A 21,241-nucleotide genomic window follows, 5' to 3' on the forward strand; every position below is an offset into this window, starting at 1 on the left:
GTTACTGGTGGTGGGGTGGTTGGGAGGTGCTGCTAGGGTATAAAAACTGCTTGCTTACGTGTATTAGGCCCCCCCAGCCTTTGGAAATAATTCCGCTGGTGGTCTCTGCGCAGATCACAATAAACTTTTTCTCCGAAGGAACTGAATCCCTGGTGCTTCTTTGTCACCTCTGCGTCCTGGGTAAGCGGGCAAATGGATCCCAAGTAATTAAGGCTTCACCACCTGCTTGGGAGGAGGCTGCTCCATGCATTTGCAACTACATTTGGGCCAGAATACAATATGCTGCCTTAAACCCTTGAGAGTTGTTCAACCATCAACTGGAAGGCTGACTTCCACTGCCAGTTTCAGGAATAGGAGAGTCCTCAGGCAGGAGGCCTCAGCAAAGAACACAGAGCTGGCAAGCTAAGAATTCATTCCAACTGCGTCTGATCTTTTTGGCTGTTTTATGTAGACTGAAAAAGATGGATCTGCTGGGACAGCCCTGGCCCCTTTGCTAATCTCAGCAAAAGCCTGACCTCACCCCTGTAGGGCTGCTTTGGGCAAATGCCAAATGGAGGATTCCAGTGGTGCCCTGGGCAGGTGCTGCAGACTGAGCTTTCATTTTAAAAGAAAAAGTGTTGTCCCCCAAGAAGGCGGCTGAATAAATCACTACAGTGGTACCTCGGGTTAAGAACTTAATTCATTCTGGAGGTCCGTTCTTAACCTAAAGCTGTTCTTAACCTGAGCTACCACTCGCGAAAGGGGCCTCCCGCTGCTGCCGCAGCACCACCACTGCACAATTTCTGTTCTCATCCTGAAGCAAAGTTCTTAACCCAAGGTACTATTTCTGGGTTAGTGGAGTCTGTAACCTGAAGCGTATGTACAGTAATCTGAAACATCTGTAACCCGAGGTACCACTGTAATGGATGTAGAATTCTTGTGGGTTTATACAGTCCAATAGTCCTGCCTTGCAGGGAAATAAAGCATTAACTTTTGATGGCTTTAAACTGCCTTATTTTTTTAAGTTCCACAGTTTTCATGTTAATTATTCACTACCTGGGTTTTAATTTTTTAATATTTGCATGCCCAGAGTACTTTGGGCATTTATGTAAAAAGAAGAGTCCTTAAATCATACATTCTGTACCAATAAAGCAACAAATTTAATGTTAACAGCAATGTATTGAAAAGAAGAGGTTGAGTCCCCTCTTGAGCTCTAAAAGAATCTCAGATGGCAGGGGCACCCATAGGAGGCTCTCCAGTGAAGGATTTGGAGCATGGGTCACCAATGTGGTGCCCGTCAGCGCACATTCACCTGCAGAGGTCTTCCCTGGTGCCCTCACCTCTCCCTGCTGAAATTAGGCTCAAAATAAGCCTTTCGTTGTAGCCAATCTACATTTCCCCAATCCAAATTGCAGTGCGGCAGGAGACAAGTACAGGAAGGCCTAACAGTGGGGGTGGCCCATGAGGGCAAATGGGGCACTGCCCCACTAACCTCAGTCTTCCCTCTGCCAGAGCCCACCTGGCCTGACTTCTCACTTGCAACCTGTCTAGAGAGTGGCAGTGCCCGTTGGCTTCCTCCTCCTTATTCTCAGCTTTGCCCCTTGCAGGGAGGTGGATGGGGACAAAGTTAGATTGTATGTGTGGATACATTTCCTTGCTTTGGAAAAGGAGGTTTTTCCTTGCAGTCTCATGTTGTAAAGCCTTTTCTGATGCTCCCATGGCAAAGGCATGGATCATTTCATCTATAAATAGTGGGCACTGTCACAGGAATGCGATGCCTGGCAGAGGCTTCCAGTGATCTTGCAAGAGTTGCAAGCCAAGGCTGCCCTTGCCTTCCTGGTGCTGTGCCATCTTTCATCCTGCAGAGTTCCCACCATCTGCCAGTCTCCTCCAGATGCTCTTTCCCCAAAGCAGCACAGCCTGGCCTCTTTTTCTTTCTCCTGGTGCAATGGGGCTGCTGGCATCCCAGTCTCCTTGCTTCACAATACTGGCACAACCTGTGGAGAACTGTGGTTCTCAGGCATCTACCTTCAGCAAACCTCTTGCATCCTGACCAACATTTCATAGGCAAAATGTTTCCCCTAATACAAGCAATTTTGTAAATATTGTTTGAAGAACTGCATGGCAAAATTCATATGTGAATCTTGAAGAACAGCTGTATTTTGGTTCTCATACGGTTTTGGGAAGTGAAATTTTGATAAATTGATTAAATGCACACCGAATGGGATTTCTCCTCCATCTCTAGTCTGGCCACATCCACTTTTGGCCAGACTCAACTTTGGAGGGTTAGTCCTTGGGCAAAAAAGTCTGGCCACCCTTGTTGTAGTATTTATTTCCAGCTATTTTGGGGTCTTAATGGAGAGTGGTCTTTTCTTGGAGCAGTGGTGTCCAAGCTTTTTTCAAAGAGGGCCAGATTTGATGAAGTGAAGGGCTGTGAGGGGGGCCGACCAAAGGGCCAACCAAAGTTGGGTTTTTTTGGATTTTACCCCAGGAAATAAACTGCCACAGGGGCCGGATTAAACAGACCGACGGGCCAGATTAGGCCCCCAAAACGGATTTTGGACATGCCTGCCTTAGAGCATATCTAGGGTGCAGGGGGGATGGATCATGGTGGCTAGGCTGTCTTTCAGGGCAGCGTGTCTTCCTTCGCTGGTCTTCTCTGTGAAGATTATGAGGAGGAACCTTGAGGTGAGTTTCACTAGAATACTGCCCCTGAAAGCCATTGTCTTCAGATAGCAGAGCAGAGACAACGGCCTCTAAATCTCGGGTGTATGACAAAGCGTGCCTCTTATCAAACGTTTCAGTAGCTGGAAAGGCAATGGTGCCAGATGCTCCTTCTCAGAAACATGGGTGTGCAATCTGAGTGGGCCTTCTAAATTTAACAGGCCTAAAAATAGGCAGAGCTTGGGTGGGATTCAAATATGCACATTGGGATGGGAGGAAGCCTGAGGCAGTGGGGTTTTTTAGTCCAGGGCGGAACCCAAATGCAGAACTGGCAATGAGAAAAAGGTAGCATTTGTGCTCACGTTGGCTTTGAATACACTTCTCAAATGGTGGGCCAAAAACCACCAGCGGGTCACAGTGCCACAGCCTACGGGGGCTCCTCACTCCTCTGCCCCCCCACCCGTGGCCATGCAATAGTTTTACAGCACCAGCAATTCCCTGGATGCCAAGTGAAGGTGGCCAGGAGACAGAGATGTTGGCGAGGGGCAGGGGGAGGCAAAAGAGGTCCTCCTCCTCCTTCTCTTCCTCAGAGGGAAAGAGGCCAAAGGAAGCGATAAGGAAATTAGAAAGTGAGGGGAAAGGGTTTCAAAAAATAATACTGTAAGAAATTGGGGAATGAGACTGTAGGACTGCTTCTGTTAAACTACTTTGGGCCTATTGCAGGGGTGGAGGACAGTTTTTGCCCAAGGGCCACATTCCTTCTGAGGGCCGCAAGCCAGTGCTGGGTGGGGCCAAAGGCGAAAGCTAGCAGAACAAGAAATGTACATTTTATATTCGTACAGCAGACACACACTGCTCTGTCTTTCATTCTGGCAAGCAAGAGTCACGATCAGAGTTCAAGGCAGGCAAAAACAACCAAGAGGGGAGTAAAGCAAGACCAGTAGGGAGGGTGGGCCTGGGAAAGGGGTGTGGCTTGGGTAGAGTCCAAGGGCCAGACAGAGATGCATTTGCACCCCTCTCTATGCCCAAGGTTCCCTACCCTGGTCTACACTGTACCAATAACCCAATAATAATGCCCAATAACCCTCCAATGGCAAGATGTGGTGGATATTCTCCAATAAATGGTATGATAACTAGGTTTTGATTCACAAGAAAGGGAAAATTAGTAGTATTCTAGAGGGGGTGCTTGCTGTCACTTAGTTCCTTGTCACTCTTACAAGTTTCTAGTCCTTATGTTCAAGAGCACTTCAGCTTGCTATCAACATACCAGTGATGAGTTCACAAACAGGAGGGGGAACGAATGGTAACATAGACAGAATTTATTACAGATAACACACCCAGAAGGACAGACAGTCATTGGTTGCATTGTTTCATTCCTAAGCAAAGCCGCCAGCAGACAAAGAAGCACGACCTTTCGCAGCCTCCGCCTGCTTCCACTGTGGCAAATGGGCAGTCAAGCAGGGAACGGCTCCCCCAGTATTGCCCTATGTTAACAGCACAGCCCATGTGCACAGCAGGGAAAATGCAACACTGGTTAAAAGTGGAAGACGCCACATTATTCAACAGACCTCTGGAGCCCTGCTGAAAAAACCATGGGGTAAGTGGTGGAAAGCTCCCAGACACACTTGGAATGGGAAGGTTCCAGATTGTGTATTTATCACATTTATAGACTGCTTTTCCTCTAAGGATGGTGTATGGGCATAGGGGTGTGAAGTTAGGCTGAGCAAGACTGATTTTTCAGTCTCTAACAGTGGCCATCAAGGCTCAGTGGGGATCTGGACCTAAGTTGTTATAGTCCATGTTCCAGCACCATCAACTGCAGCACACTGACTCAGGAACACAGCCTTCATTTACTGTCTTTTCTCAAAGCACTGAGAAATAAAAAGAAAACACAGATCATCCTGTGCTTGCTCTCTCTCCTTTTTGCTTGGGGTGGGGATTGCTCAGACATAGAGCATTAAAGCACAGGCCTCTGTCTGGAAAGAGCGAGGCAAAATGTAAGTGTGCATAAGCCGGCTAGAGGTGAAGCAGATGCAGATTTTGGGTTGGGGCACGCATGGGGCATTCACAAAAGCCACATTTGATGAGCAAAATGGCACAAATGACTCAAACTTGCATTCATATGTGTGTTTTGCATAATTATTTAGTTTCTGTTGGCCATGAGAGATGGGGAAAACATAGGAAGCTGCCTTATACTGAGTCAGACCATTGGACCATCTGGTCCAGTACTGTCTACTCTGACTAGCAGCAGCTCTCCAGGATTTCAGGCAGAGGTCTCTCAGATGCCGGAGATTGAACCCGGGACCCTCCACATGTAAGGTGGATGCTCTAAACACTGAGCTGTGGCCCTTCCTGATAAGAGTTCTTCCTGGAAAGAGTTGTATGGAGCATTTTTTCCTGTTGGCAGGCCTCCTTCTCAGTCAATCTCTTTGAGGGGCCCTTGGACAATCCATTTGTGATGGGCCCCATTGGTCATCACTGCCTTTGACCTTTTTTGGGGTGCTCAATGTGGGTTGGGCACATTGTTGGGGGTAGTCTCAGGAGGTCACCCCATGCCCAGCCTCACCACCCAACCAATGCCTGCTCTCCGAGGCTTCTGATTCCAGATAAATTCCATCAAGGAACTGCACACATGCTTTGCGCTCATCCTTGCAAACATAAGAGCTAGAAATTGCTTCTTCTTCATTTTCTTTCAAAACTAGTGTTGAAAGCTGGGAATTTCACAACGCTTAAATTGGCACCATCAGCAAATTCTGCACAATGCAACTGTTGAAGCGTGTAATAAAACACAGCCCCCTTGCAGCAGCCCGCAAGAAAAAACAGTACATATCATGAATATTCAAGAGCAAAAGGTGACAATCAACCTTTAAGCATTGTGAGTGGATGGCAGGGCAGAAGCAAAAGTCTATCAGCAGATACTGACAGCAATGGTGTAATGGGCACGCAAGGTTATGGTGAGGCAGAGGGAAGAGCATTTCTGTAAAGTGCAATGTGTACAGGTAGGTGTAAGGAAGCCTTCTCCCAAACAACCTACCCCAAACAAGACACCCGCCATCCCAACCCTTTTGGTTCTAGTCCTCATGGAAGGTGTTCTAAACTTTTCATCTCTCCATAGAGATGTTGCTCTCCGTGTATCAAAGGCTGGCCTAGCTCAGTCCCACTCTTTTCTGCTACTTGCTATTCTCATTTTGTTTCGCCTGTGCCAAGCGCCTGGATTTCTGAGCCACCCCGTAAGGGACGTGGGCTGCGATGGTACCCATCTCCTTTGCCCCTTCCACATGGAACATTTGGTCATCAAAGAAGATGTGCGGGCGAATCTTCTCCAGCAAGGGTCCCTTGGGGGCGCCGGCTAGGAAGAGGGCTTCGTCTGTTTCCAGCCCCCAGCTCCGGAGAGTCTTTAGGGCACGGGCTCCAGAACTGGCCGCGCTGCGTGCCGTGACGAGGTACGTGCGGATGGGGCACTCCAGGCGCAGCCCCTTGGAGTAGAACTTCTTCTGGAGCTTCCCAAGAGCTTCCAAGAAACCTTTCAGCGGCCCCTGGAGAGGTGAACAGACAACATCAACCAGAACTTCCTTCCCCACTCTCCATACAGTTGGAAAATAGCCCTCTCTGGCTACCCACACAGAGTCTGCAATTGTTGCAAGAGGCTGTTGCCATAATACTTCTGAGAAAGAATAATAACAAGTCCCCATTTTGTATTTGTTCTTTTTTTATACAGAATGGCTGCTTTCTGTAAGACCAGAGGCTGGTGAACATGTCATCCTCCAGATATTGTGGGGCTCCCAACCCCGCAAGAGGCAGATCCAATGGCCAGGGATGATGGGAGTCTGAGTACAGCTCCATCTGAAGGGCCCAATGGTTAATTTAAAGATTAGACACTGGGTTATCTGGAGGCTGTTCCTTCACAGGCAAAACTAAAATACAAGCACGAGGAGGTGGCAAAGGAATCCTAATGACTCTGGGAACCTGGAACTACATAGTAAAACAACTCTCCTGCCCTTCTCATTGGCGAAGAGGTTGAGATGGGGAGCTGGAATGGTGTATGTAATAAGTAAAGCAAACAGAGGGAGAGTAGAGAGGTAGAAACTAGAAGTCAGGATGTAGAGTACTGCAGAGAGCCTGGGCTCCATGGAGAGAAGAAACAAGAAGATGAACAGTCTGTGAAGAAGGATGAGCTAAAAGAAGCTGCTCTATGGCAGGAATGGGAAAACTTTGGCCCTCTGGATGTTGCTGAGCTACAACTCCAAAGGTTGCCCACACTGGCTCTATTGCTAAGTACTGGCTAAAGTAGGAAGACAGTCTAAGCAAGGTTTGAATGGATGCAGTTTCCCCCCGTATTATTTTCATAGCCTAATTTAGGGGTCAGCAACCTTTTTCAGCCGTGGGCCAGTCCACCATCCCTCAAAACATGTGGTGGGCCAGACTATATATTTTTTTTGGGGGGGGGGGATGAATGAATTCCTATGCCCCACAAATAACCCAGAGATGTATTTTAATTAAAAGCACACATTTTACTCATGTAAAAACACCAGGCAGGCCCCACAAATAACCCAGAGATGCCTTTTAAATAAAAGGACACATTGAACTCATGTAAAACACGCTGATTCCTGGACCATCCACGGGCCAGATTGAGAAGGCAATTGGGCTGCATCCAGCCCCCGCTCCTTAGGTTGCCTACCCCTAGCTTAATTGCTCTTATGGTTGAAAAATTAAACTGTTTTAAAAACCGTAACAAATCAACTAAAAATAAATTTCGGAAATAAATTCACCTCCTCTTCCTCCTCATTGTGGTTTGCAAAAAACACACACACTGCTGAAGAAACAAGCAAACAGGGAATCAAACAACCTGCCTGGCACCTGAGCTCAACCAGCTTGTGGCCATCCCAACATTTCCCGATAATGCATTTCTGGGTATTCTCATTCATACCTGAGCCAGAGGTTTGTTCTCATAAGTCTTCTCATGCTCAAAGAACTTGTCAAGGCCATGAGCCTTCACAATCTGCTCAGACTCGTCTGAAAACAGCACGGCGTCTCCGTCGAAGGCTACACGCAGCTGGTTCTCTGAAACCTGCACGTCCCTGTTGGGGCTGAAGATGGTGGCTGCAGCAATTCCTTGGGGAAAGAAGAAGAAAGGGATCTAGCGGCACTTTCTAGAAGCTCAGCCTCCTGGTGGCTCGCACTTCAATTTCTGCTTTTAAAAAAATATGTAAAGGTCTGTAAAACCCAAAATGCTATATGAGTTATATTGGAGCATAACTAAACAATACCCTCAATGTGGTGTATATGTCAGAGTGTGTGATAAGTGTTAGGCGTGGGGACCTGTCAAACGGACTGTGGTCAGGCAGAGTTCTCTCCAGTCTTATCTGAAGAGAATAGCTTAGTTGGCAATCTCAGGGTTGTGGGTTCAAGCCCCACTAGAGCAAAAGATTCCTGCATTGCAGGGGGTTGGATGAAATGACCCTTATGGTCCCTTCCATCTCTACAATTCTATGATTCTGTCAAGGAAGCAAAGCAACCCAGCACCATCCTCAAAAGGAAGTAGCCCTAACCTCAATCATTTCTTCTAGGCAACTTGATTCTGCATGTAGTAAACAAACTCTTGCTTCCCAGGCATCCACCCCACAAATTCATCTCATACGACTGGCGGTCACCCTACCTACTACTATCATAATGGGCAAGGATCATAAACCTATTGTGAGCCCTCCCAGGATCATGCAGTCTGCTAGGGGAAACAGAGTTCAAAGAGCCTGCAAGACTACATGTGCAAAACTAGAGTACCTGGGGTTTCCGGGATTGGGGGGGAAGAGTCACAACAGAAAAAATAGTTTAGGTTTTAACCCACACGTGCCAACAGACCACACACTCACACACACGGGTGACTTCCTACTCCCTTTCCAACAGCAGGTGAAGGACAACAAACACCTTCACTCACCCTCTTCTATGGCTTCACTCACTTTCTCACAGTCAGATGACAGGTACAGGTTGGTGTGGTAGGCCTTCAGGTAGCAAATGGGGCTGTTCCCACCTGTCATGCAAAACCTCTCGATGAACAGGTCTGGAAGAGAGAGCAAGAAGAAGAAAACATTGAGGGGAGGAAGAGAGAGGCCTTGGGAAGCGCAATCCACCAGCAGATGTAGCACCTGCACTGGTAACTCGGTTGCCTTTTGATGCCAAAGTTTCGTCCAGCTGTTTCTCAGGGAATCCAGGTGGCATCTTTCAAAGGCAGCACTCTGATGTACTTATTTACCTTATTTACTTCCCAAAGCTTACCTAGCTTTGGGAAGGCAGTGTGAGGGCTGTGAGGGTGCATCAAATGTTGCTGAGGGCCACCAAAAAAGGCCTGAAGGGCTGCATGTGTCCCTTGGGCTGTGAATTGGACCACCCCATTCTAACACCATCACTGAGATACATTTACCAGGGTTTTTTGTGGGATGGGGACTCAAGACAGTTAGACTGGTATAGAAGCAAGACAACTTGGTAGTTTGTAAATAGGTGACAAGTACCCCATCAATTGCTTGGGTGCTTCTGGTCAAGGGAGGTGGCTTCCGGTTACTCACTGTAATGGTTGATGCTGTTGATCAAGCGGACTCCCACCTGAGCGTGGTTGTTAGTCATGAGGACTATGTCAAAGAGCTCTTCACTCTCTGGGTAGAGCACCCGCAGCTGCATGTTAACAGCTTCCAGTGCCTAGAAAGTCAAAGATGGCAGAGCAGTCTGGCCAAGAACACAACCGGACTTCCTTAAATATAACAATAAACAGGTGGGGGAATGAGGCCTCAAACCATCAGTACAGTACTTACTGTCAGGTGAACAGCTCACCTTTCAGATACTTTACATCCTTTTTTAATCAATATCATGCAGAAGAAAAGCAGGGGAAGCCCTGATTGTGCACCTGAAGCTGCCTTATATGGGTTGGTCCCTCTCTCTACCTCAATATTGATTCTGACTGGCAGTGGTTCTCCAGAGTTTAAAGCAGAGAGAAAGTCCCTTTTCCTGCTCACCTGCCACCTGATCCTTTCAGGTCAATGCTCGGAACTGACCCTGGGACTTTCTGTAATGCAAAACATGGGCTCTCCGACTGAGGTCCCTCCCTAAAGCACTGTAAAGCAGATCCCATTTCTCAAAGCAAAGAGAAGTTTCAGGGGTTCCAGTGCTTGCTGGGTTTCAGTACCCTTTGCAATGGGGGGTCACAAGAAGGATATTGGTGTTTAGTAGTATTTGCACATAGATGGCAGTATGGCATTAAAAACCCCAACAGACTCTCCAGTGCCCGGAGTCTTATATTAGACCTTCAGGGAGAAACCTAGCACAAGGATATTGTGGCATTGCAACAGACACGACCCACATTTCATTGGATCAATCATAAAACCTCCGCCTGGGCTAATTTACTGATAAGTGACAACCAGCACTTGTTTCATCCCCTTATCTTGAACCCAGATTCTGATGTTTCCATCTGGAGGTGAACAAAATCATCAGAAAAGGAAAAGACCTTGACGAAGGGGAAGGCTGCTCCAGGCAGAAAGGGCTCATTCTCGTGATCCAGCTGGAATTTCACGTAGGCCTCCACACCCTGCTCATTGTAAATCTTCTGCTCCTCTTCCATACGGAAGAGGGCTCGCGATGACACAGCAATCGTGATGGCATTTTGCGGCTTTGGCTGCATGAGAGAAAGAGAAAGCGGTGGTAGTGCCCCATGAAAGACAACAGGCCTATCCACAGCCATATTGCCTATGGCACCCAAAGGGAGCTTCTAAACACCAGGTGTTTCTGTTGAGGACAAATATCAAGAGATGATGGCCATCAGCTTCATATTCGACTTGTCAACATCCCAGAGCATCTGACTGGCCACCAGTGGCGTAGCGTGGGTTGTCAGCACTCGGGGCAAGGCAAGTAATTTGCGCCCCCTAACCCGTGGATTTGTGCCCCTAACCCTAACCCCCAGATGTTGCGCCCGGTGCGGCCGGCCCCCCTGCATCCCCATGCTACACCACTGCTGGCCACTGCTGGATGCAGAATGGACTTCAGTTAGATCCAGTAAGGCCATTCTTATGGAATATATTATTCTAATTCAGCTTTATCCAGCCTGGTAACCTCCAAATGTCTGGGACTATACTTCCCATGGTCCTACTGGCTGGGTCTGATGGGAGTTGCAGCTCTAAACATCTGGAGGGCACCAGGTAGGGGAAGACTGATTTAATTCAATAATATAGCACACTGATTGTCATAGAATCATAGAGTTGGAAGGGACTATGAGGGTCATGTAGTCCAACTCCCTGCAATGTAGGAATTTTTTGCCAAGTAGAGGAAAGACACTGCCTGCATATTTTTCAGTAGCAATATAATCAAGAGCTTCAGGTCATACCCACACCTTCTACTTAAAGCTAGGACCCACTCAGCTACAACTTTCAGAGATGACCTTCGCCAGTCACAGTCTCTCTGTCTAACCTACCTCACAGGGTTGTTGTAAGGGTCAAATGGGGAAGTGGAGCATAGGCGCCGACTCCATGGGGCCTGAGGGGGCCCGAGCCCCCTCAAAAATTCGTTTGGGGGGGCTCTGCCCCCCCAATAATTTAAGAAAATTATTAGTTATATTATGCTTTGTAAAATCACAAAATTATGTTGGTATTTTTTATTTTCCTTGTTTGACGATAGTTACCTTTTAAAATACATTCAGTAATGAGTTAAAACAAAGCCACTCCCGATCTAGAGAGGGGGTGGGGTTGCGGGCTCTCGACCCATCAACAATCTCGCGGGGCTGGCGTCAGCCCCGTGAGAAGCGGGGATTCTTCCTAGCTCATTAATATTCACCGCCCACGGCGGCAGCCAATCGGCTGCCGCAAAGGGCGGGCCCTCACAGGTTCACTTAAGGTCGGGGCAGCCCGAGGCTCGCCCCTTTCGTTCCCCCAGCAGCAGCGGTTTGGAGGTCTTGGGCCCCCCCAATATTTTTTATAAGTCGGTATGGGCCCCCGCCCCCCCAATATTTTTTATAAGTCGGCGCCCCTGAAGTGGAGAGCCATGTACACTACCTTGAGCACCTCGGAGGAAAGGTGAGATAGAAATGTAATAATTGGCGGTACCCCCACCACCCAACATCATAATTTTCCAGAGGGATCCACATATATAAATTAGCACATGCAAATTTTATGCAAATTTTGTGGTTGAAAGCCAACCACAAAAATGAGGGCAGCAGCCCTGACATGGAGAAAAAATGGGGGGCTTGAAATATAATTTATTTCAGGCCAAACTAAAATCCTTCCTGGGGGCATTATACAGATATGAACAACATAAAAAGTAATGGAATAGTGTTTACAAAATATAATAATGTATAACACTTTCTCATTATCTCATGCTAAATGAATAAAAACATATCAAGTTACTTTTGTAAAAACAATAGGGAAGATACCTTAAAATGCATTAATAAAAATGTCTCAAAGAAAACCAAATGAAAAACAAGACTCTTGGGGGGGGGGGGAGCTGCCAAAAAGCTCAATTAGCAAAATTTCAAGTGTAACCTATATCTGAAAACCATTATTATTATTACAATTTATTACCCTCCCTTCACCCCCAGATCCCAGGATGAGTTACAACCATTAAAACACAACATTACTATTAAAACACAATGATACACAATATTAAGAACAGTTTAAAACAACTTAAAATGTATACAGATACAGTATGTATAAATAACCAGCATAGAAGAACAAGAAGAAAGCAAACTATATAACCAAGTACCCAACAATGGTCCTGCAGGCAGGAATTTTTCCCAGCCCCACCAACCCACTCTAACTCTCACTGACTGATAACTGGAGGAAGAGTCTGTACATCATACTAGAGATTTGGCTTGTCTCCCATGGATGAGCAGAATTAACTCATCCCAGGAGTCACACTCTCTGTTCTGGGAAAGAGACCAAAGACAGCACAGGAAGTGGAAGTCAAGAGCTACAATCTTTTTTTCCCCCTTGAGAATAATTGGCACTTTGGGTCTAAAAGTTTGAACTGAACACTCCTGGGAGAGATAATATGTGCAACACTGCAAATTAGCATTTTCTTTGGCAGGATCCTGCAATTTTATGAGGCTGGTCTCTGCCCTTTGAAATAGCAGCATGATGGCTTTATTTATTCACTGGATTCCACTTCCTATAAAACATCTCAAAGTGCTTTAATAATAAAAAATATATATAAACAATGTCCTAGTTAAAACAGTTTTAAATGCAATATAGATGCAGAATGGGGTAAAAAAAAAAATCCACCGCAAAGACCTGCTGAAAAAGGAAAGCCTTAACTAGGCAACAAAATGACGACAGAAGCAAATGTTTCTGCTACTGAATGGCTGCTGACTGGACAGCTCTTGAAGGCAGACTGACAGAGCAGCCCTGACGTTGGCAGTCCTGTTTGTTGGGAGACCCTGTCTGGTGTGCAAGTGCTAATGTGGACAGGCAAGAAGGACTTTTAAACCAGCCTTGGATGGGCACACAGTGCAACCCATTTCTTACCCCCACCTGCTCTTTTGCAAGCTTCATTCAGACCCAGCTCAGCACCTGAGGTGCAAGACCAAAACAGAGGTCAAAGACTTTGGGAAATCTGTGTAAAAGTAGAAACACCTTCCTAAGACCACCTCTCCACATTTCAAAAAGGCAAAATATGAGGCATTATTGGGCCATTAGTTGTTCAAGGTAGTCAGCTATTAACTAGTTATTAACATCCCTGCTAAAAATAATTCTCAATAATGTGGGAGCCATGAGTTACTAATTAGCTAAAATATTATTTTAATAGCTCTTCAGGGGTTGCAGGGCGATTAAGTTTTACGATCCTCATATGAGACCTTCATCTTCCTGCTCAGCTCCTGTTTGCACTGACTCAGCTTCTCCAGCGCTGAACACCTTCTTGCCTGAAGCATGCTCACATTTTCTTGGATGCCAGGATTCAACATCCACCGGACAGACTACGCTGACACCGTTTCCCCCAGTCCCCTTCTTTGTTCTCTTGGATGTGGCAGCCATTTTGTGTTATGCTGCACCCCCACGACAGCCATCTTGTTACTGACACCCATAGCCGTTCCTCAAAATCCCAGATTTTGCCCCCAAGTTGACAATTTGTACCACAGAGTATTCCCAGTGCCGGGAAATAAATGTTTTTAGTTGTAATTGCTGTTGTTTTTAATGCCTTAACTGTTTTTGGGGGGGATTGCTTTGTTTTCAAACTGTGTATCAGCTTGCTGCCCCTAGCTCCTTGGAAAGGAAGGGTGGGATACAAATTCAAGGAATAAAATTAAATAATAAATAACAATAATGGCTTCCTGCTGCAGTGTCCTTTTCTGGAGTGCCTCACAGCCCTGCCCAACTGTCAAAATGACCTTGGGTGCTGGGACAGGTTAGTATCCAGCCTCCCCACCAAATCCTGTTTCTTATTCCTGCCATAGGCATAACTCCCCTGACCTCTCCTTGCTACTACAGACGGTTTTAGCGTTGCTCTAGTTTTTAGCCCTCTGGGTTTTTTTCCTTTTAATTATTTGATTTTCTTGTTTGTGTCTGTTTTATTTTTGTTTGAGGCTGCCTTGAGAGCTCTTTCAAAAAATAATTATAATTTGGTTTAGTTGTCTCTGGCTGGCAAATGAGCCTGTTAGTTGGCAGAGCTGAAAAATAACTGATCTTGCTTTGTGTCTGTTGCTGGGCATGACCCCACCCCAGTGCACCAATTGCCTTTGAGGTCCTGTTTTTGAGCCTTGACCTTATAAAAGTGACACGACAAAAGTTTATAAAATTTGACATGGCATGGAAAAAGTGGATAGAAACAAAGTTTTGCTCCCTCTCTCAAAACACTAGTTCTCATGGAAATTACAATCAATGTAATTTCTGATTGTTTGTAGAGGGCATGTCCTCCTTCTCCATGCCAAAATGCAAACCCTTAAAAGAGATGTTTCTTTCTGATTTCTGGGTCTCTCTTGCCTCGTTGCGAATGGAGGGAACTCTGTTGCAACAAAAACATAAAGATCTGGCTTGCTTTCACTGCATCCTGCCTCCATCCATTCATCTCTGACCAATCACAGAATTAGGGGCCTTGGTCCCTTGAGGAGTTAGGCAGCAAAAGCCAACCACCCCTATTTTTCTATATCAACAGTAACGTACAGGCTCTCCATCCACATTCCCATTTTGCCTTTTGTAATAACAGGCATTTCACTAGTTAAGAAAACTATGCAAGTCTTATTCCTGCATTAATCTCTCTTTCTCAGGCTCCCTCTTATTACGGCAGACAAACCTCAGGACCTGTGACCCAGTGCACGTGTGACCTACAGCAACCTTCAGCTCTTGCAAGGATGCAAGAGGTGGCAATACTTCCAAGCAAGCCCCATTTATCCTAGCAACAGCCAAGGTTGCACAAGGTCAGGTAAACACCAATGAGATGTCTGTATCTAGAAAGCAGCCCCTGGCTGGCAGGGAGGAGAGGGAAGGGGCTGGTTGCATAAATGCAAACAGAACCTGGCAGATTGAAATTGGGGTGGAGAGAAAAATGAGGTCAGCTCCCTTCCAGACCATCCTCTTCCTCACTCTCTTGACTGGGGTGGAGGATTAAGTTTAGTAGAAAGATTAATGGAACAGAGAAGGGAGTGATTTGGTTGCATTTGCTGGGTTTCTGACCAGAGCCTGGCATCCCAAAACAGATCAGAACACCATTGCATTGTACTAGGAGACAAGGAGGCAGAGTTACTATCAAGGAATGCAAGCTATTTCACAGCTGAAAGCTGCCAGGCAGCCAGAATGGAAGTGCTAGATCAGAGAAATGGTGCTCTATTAATCCTATTAACTCCAGGAGCCTCCAGGAATATAGAGTGCAGAGATAGTCAAGTGAGAAATTTGCCCCTGGGAGTAAAAAACAAAGGTATGGAAGTGGGGGTGGAAAAGGCCTCCAGCCAGAAAACCTTGTGTCAGGTGTATAGGGATTGTGGAGGTCACATCCAGACTGTTAATTGCAGGAGGGATGCAAGAACATACCAGAAATGTTTGGACAGCTGAAGTGCTCCATTGCCCTAGTGCAATGTGGGCAACCTTTGGCCCTCCAGATGTTACTGAACTACAATTCCCATCACCCCTAGCCACTGGCCACGCTGATGGGAATTGTAGTTGAGCAACAACTGAAGGGTCAGATGTTGCCCACAGCTGCCCTAGGGCAACAAAGGATTTTTTCCATAAAAAGAGAAGACCTCGTATTTTTCAGCTGCTCCAGGTGGAATTTACAAGAGGATGTGATTTCAAGTTGTAAGAATTTTTTAAAAGACCGTTTAAAAAGAAAGTGAATTTTTGCAATTAGGAAAGGAACAGGGGAAATGCACTGGAAAGTATGAGGCGAAGCAATGGTATAAATGGAATAAACAGGAAGGCATATAAATGCCCTGCAAGCAATTCAATAAAGTCTGACCTCTGCGTAAGCTTACGGCTCATTTACACTTACCTTTTGAACCACAGGTCCGTGCTTTCCCACTCTTTGTCCAAGCACTTTGTTTTCTTTGTTTTGTTGCTTTCCTCAGGAAAACCCACATTTTAACGCTGGAATGGAACAAATAGCAATCCAGGTTTTCTGCAGATTACCTTTTGTTCCAAGAGCAGGTCTTTATGGGGAAAGTGCTGGGTGTGGAGAGGAGGGAACATACACTCCAATATTTCTCCAGTGAAAATAGGGACATCTTATTCCATAATAATAATAATTTTATTATTTAGTCCCCACCCATCTAACAGGGCTGCCCCAGCCACTCTGGGTGACTTCCAACATATAAAAATAATAATTAAACATTTTTTTAAAAAAAAACTTCCCTAAACAAGGCTGCCTTCAGATGTCTTCTAAAGGTTGTACAGTTACTACTTATCTCCTTGGCTCAGGGTCGCATAACTCCATACCCTCCCACATTTCTCCAATGAAAATAGGGATGTCCTAAGGAAACAGCAGCTTGATCTGCAGAAATCAACAGGAGAAGCTTTTTAATATAGGGTTGCCATATTTCAAAAAGTGAAAATCCAGACACAAAAGTTGTTGAGCTCTTGGGGGGGGGCACTTTCTTACACCCAGGTTTTCCTGGACATTTTTGCCGATTTTCAGAAATTCAGGCCAGATACTATTTTCGATGGACAAATCCTGGATATGTCCGGAAATTCCAGGTGTATGGCAGCCCTATTTAATACACAAAGACAGAATATTATCGCCCACTAATTAGTGTCACAAGTGATCATGGGAGGGCAATGAATTTGGGGCAAATTGAACTGGGGGTGATCAGGGTAACTGGGTAGGATATTAATTTGGGGACCAAACTGAGTAAAAATGACTTCATCTCGAAATGATTTGGCAGCAGTGAATGGGGTGGTGGTGACTGAAATGATTCTGAATAGGATCTACAGGGAAATTAATGGGGGATAAATTAATTGAAGAGGAACCGACCTGGGGTGAGTTGGTCTGTGAAAATTAATTTGAGAATTTATCTGGGGTGAGCTGGATGAGAAATTAGCTGCCTGGCCTTCTATGGCATTTAAATTTGCATCAGTTAGATAAAGGCATCCGTTTGCATGAATTAGCATAAGCACATTTTATGCCCATTTTTTCCAGTGGCCCTACACTCTGTATATTTTACCTATCAAGAAAGGCCCACACTTTGGACCTGAGCTGGATGGTGCTGGGACTTCCTTCCTCCCTCCCTGTGGCCAGCTTTCAGGCGAGCCTGGGGGCCTTGGGTGGGGGGCTGTTTTTCAGCAGTCCAATCTCAGCATTGCTGAAGTGGAGCCAGTCCGCGAGCCACAAGGGCCAGCCAGCTGGCAAAGGCCACCAGCATTTGGGCCAGGAACCGAGAGGGGGAAGGGAAAGAACCTGCCTCACCAGAAGCTTAAAAATCTGCAGAGATGTGGAATAAAAAAAAACTGCAAGGGAGTGCCCCAAACAAGCACCAGGTACAGGGCAAAACTAGATATGAAAAACCCACAAACAACCTCCTGTTTGAAAGGCTGTCATAAAAGGTTGTGGAGGTGCAAATCTGGTCAGAGGAGTGCAGGAGGGGAAGCATTTCTCTTGCAGGTGGGAGTTGACTGGAGCAGTGCCCCCACCTCCTTTTGATCAGAAATTAAGGCCCTACCCATTCACTGTTCTGGAAAGTAAAAGCTGTCATGGTTTTCATTTGGCCCTGGGTTCAGATAAAAACTAATGTATTTCTGCCAACAGTTTTTAGCAATGAGCCTTTCAAGCTTGATTCAAAAGAAAACTGTCTTTCCTAGCCTGGCGCCCTCCACATATTTTGAACTACAGCTCCCATCAACCCCAGTCTGCACAGCCTTATGATGCTGGGACTCATGGACAGCGACTGCCCTCCCATGTGGAAAGATGAGGCAGTCGCCTCAGGAGGTAGAGCAGCAAAACGGCCCAGCCCAACCCTGCTCAGGGGAGTTGTAATCCAAAGCATTTGGTGGGTACTAGATTGGAGTCCCATTGTGTTTCACAGCTCTTTCTCTCACTATCTGTTCACATCAGCACAGCTTCATTAATGTTAGATTCATATCTGTTTGTGTATACAGTACACCAAAGTCTTTACCCTATGCCAAGGTGCTCACACCTTGGCTAGAGGTGAATTAAGAGTGGCTTAAGTACTCCAAGATGGTTTGAGAAACCATGGCATCAAGCAGTAGTCTTGTATAACAAAGTACAGGATACATGTGCATTTTGGATAACATTGTGTGTGCACAGTAAACAGGGATGCGAACATTACCCTGGACAGGAGACACTGGACTACAGAGAAGCAAATGATGAGCAGAAAATCTGTGTAGGCTGTTGCAGGCGTATGTGGGCCAGATTTTACTCTCTCTCCCTGCAAGAGCTTTGCAGCCTGTTAAAGTATGTGTGAAGTAACTAAATGGACAGCTAATAAAGAATTTTCCACCTGCCTAATGCCAAACAGTCAGATGGCTAGAGTGGTGACATTGTGAACTTTGGAGATGGACAGGTGTGAGTGATGGCTCTGCCCATGGCTCGTGAAGCACTCCAGCACAATACTTGGGAGTAGCAGTTTATAAGCCTGCTGTTGGAAAAAGTGGATGTGGTACCATGACACATGATGTCTGTGTGTGTGTGTGTGTGTGTGTACACACAGATACATCCACCTGCTGGGCATATGAACTGGCAAAGGGGTCTTATCAGATGGAATGTGTGTCTCAGCCTGCAAGATTTTGACCTTGGTCCCCAGAAGGAAGAAGGCACACTCTGTTTTCATGGCTACATCTACTCCTTACTCCCTTCTCCTGCTTTATCTCTGCAGCTGTCATGGGCCTCTTCCATGCAAGCAAGAACAGCATCTTCCAGGAAAAATAACATTCTTTGCTGAATGCCCGTTATCTCGATGATGCTGTACAACATGTGCCTTTGATCCATATAAAGGTACCTTATACTGAGTCGGATCATCAGTCCATTCCAGTTGGTATTGGATTGTATTTAATTGTATTTATATGTTTTTTTCATGTTGTGACCTCACTTTGAAGTGCTTCATAGGAACCAAATCAAAACTGAAATAAATAACTATCATAGATTGAGTATAGACCTGTCTGCTCTGTCTAAGAGTAGACCCCGTAAGTCTAAGGCACCCTTCCCCAACCTGGTCCCCTCCAGATACTTCCGATTACAACTCCCAGCTGCTGATCCAGGCTGGTGGGAGTTGAGTGAGGGCAACTTTCCCAGGCCTCTGCAATCCTTTAACTGGACATGCTGCAGGCTGGGCCTGCAAAATATGTGTTCCATCTTTGAGCTGAGGGCTCTCCCTTCCTTGTGGCCACAGCAGGTGGGCCTCCCTCCACCATACATCACCTATTTTTATTTATTACATTTATTTATTACATCCCACCTCTTTCTCCAAGAAACTCATGGTGACATACATGGTTTCCCCTTCTCCATTTTTATTCTTACAACAACCCTGTGAGGTTGGTTAGGCTGGGAAACAGTGACTGGCCAAAAAGGTCACCCAGTGAGCTTCATGACTGTGTGGGATTTGAACCCTGGTCTCCCAGCCCTCCAACACTCTACAATTGGAGGTAGCCAAGCAGGGAGATTCAACAGGTTCCCTCAGCTGACATTTCCTATTCCAGAGGATGGGTTTTCTCTCTTTCTCCTTGCACCCAGCCAGAGTGTCATATTCTTTATATGCACAAACATGCAAGTAAGCAAGCCACCCTGCCAGGCAGGCCACCTGCTGACCCTTCCTCCCACCCCAGTAAAAAAGAAATCTCTTACTGATTTGGGTTTCTTTTTAGGGGAAAGGTTTTCATAAAACGCCCGGGCATCTTCCCATCCCTCCTGCTTCGGCTGCCCTCCGCCGCCGTTGGCTGCTTTGCTGCCGGAGTCTCGGGGGGCTCCTCTGCTCTCTGGGGGCCCAGCTCTTGCCGGGTCCATCTTCCCTCCTCTCTGCCCTTCCAGGGGAGCAGGGTGGCAATGGCAACGAGCAGCTTGTTTTCCTCTTGTCACAGGACTGCCTGCCCGCCCGCGATCAAGAGCCGGTAGCCCTTTGGATGCAGCTCAGCAAACGAGGATGAATCAGGCAGCAGCAAAGTCGCTGTGTCTGTGTGTGTGCGGCAGCGGCGGCGACGGCGACGGCGACGGAGAGGGGGGGTGCAGGCACGTGTGCTCAGATTGCCGTGTGTGTCCGTCCCTCAGAGAAAGCTCTTTATAAGGGATCCCATGAACCTCCTGGGCGTGCCTCGTTGCCAGATCAAGTGGCCGAGTCACTTAACCGCCTCAGGGCAGGAACTGCTGCAGCTACAGTACTGGCAAGCTGTTCCTGGTCCTGTTGCAGGGAAGTGTGTCCCCCCCCCCCCCGCAATGTGGAGTGTTTCACTGCAAATTAACATGCAATCGCAGTTAAAAGGAGCTGGGCACTGCAAATAGTATATTTTAGAGAGACTTCTCTAAAAGCTCCGTTCATGTTTTAAGCATGAGAGCAGGTGAATAGAACTAGTTAGCCTATATAGAACTAGGCTGGAGAAAGAGGGTTTCCTCCCTTTTATAATTCTAGAAAGCACCAGGATGATCCTGTGAAGGTTGAGGGAGTCAAGGCTGACCAGAAGCAGCTTTTCTTCACACATCAGCCAACAGCTTGCACTGTGGAACTCCCTGCCACAAGGTGCAGTGATGGCCACCAACTCGAATGGCTTTGAAAAGGGGATTACGGAGCTGCATGGCTATTGGTGCCTCCCACTACCAATGGGAATGTGTGAGCTAGAAGGCTGATAGGAGTGTTCAGGCAAGTAAAATGAGAAGGGACTCAATAAGGTATGGCTGTGACTTTGATCTTTCTGCACAACCTTCTAGGATTGACAGGATTCTCTCCCCCACCCCCACCATCAGATCTTCTTTCGGTGTCTGAGTGCTACGTGTGCCAGTGTCTCTGTGTGTACTGAAGGGTCTGTGTTTGTGTAAATGTCAGAGGCCACCCACTGACACAGGTTGCCAGGAGCAATGCTGTGCGCCTCAGTCCCCAAAAGGTTCCTCTACACCTGTGGGAAATATCAGTTGGGGGGGCTGCCTGTGAGGTTCCCTTTGGGACATCTGGTGAGCCACTGTGGAAGCAGACATGTCAGGCCAGATG

At 46.6% G+C, this 21,241-nt stretch overlaps 1 protein-coding gene across 2 annotated transcripts; it reads right to left on the reverse strand.

The window, feature by feature from the left end:
* Window positions 1–3,947: 3,947 nt before the first annotated feature.
* On the reverse strand, window positions 3,948–20,464 carry NT5C1A (5'-nucleotidase, cytosolic IA). 2 transcript variants are annotated; one of them, XM_083752314.1, is made up of 6 exons: window positions 19,891–20,464; window positions 10,133–10,300; window positions 9,201–9,330; window positions 8,576–8,698; window positions 7,571–7,755; window positions 3,948–6,179 (listed from the first exon to the last, which is right to left on the reverse strand). In XM_083752314.1, exons 1-6 carry the CDS (start codon window positions 20,047–20,049, stop codon window positions 5,814–5,816), a joined length of 1,131 nt encoding a protein of 376 aa, XP_083608440.1. In that variant the 5' UTR covers window positions 20,050–20,464; the 3' UTR covers window positions 3,948–5,813. The 2 variants fall into 2 exon arrangements, with proteins under 2 accessions (XP_083608440.1, XP_083608441.1); XM_083752315.1 differs by lacking the exon at window positions 19,891–20,464 and adding an exon at window positions 13,547–14,007.
* Window positions 20,465–21,241: the final 777 nt, after the last annotated feature.

Source organism: Podarcis gaigeae, assembly GCF_964106915.1.
Source record: "Podarcis gaigeae genome assembly, chromosome: 8".
NCBI classification, from domain to species: domain Eukaryota; kingdom Metazoa; phylum Chordata; class Lepidosauria; order Squamata; family Lacertidae; genus Podarcis; species Podarcis gaigeae.

Excerpts from the sequence above, each read along its gene's own strand:
- NT5C1A (XM_083752314.1), bottom strand. The coding sequence starts at position 20,049 with ATGGACCCGGCAAGAGCTGGGCCCCCAGAGAGCAGAGGAGCCCCCCGA. Across the intron at positions 7,756-8,575 it reads GAGTGAAGCCATAGAAGAGG|GAATTGCTGCAGCCACCATC; the intron begins GTGAGTGAAGGT and ends TCTTTCCCCAAG. Across the intron at positions 6,180-7,570 it reads AGAACAAACCTCTGGCTCAG|GGGCCGCTGAAAGGTTTCTT; the intron begins GTATGAATGAGA and ends TCACCTCTCCAG.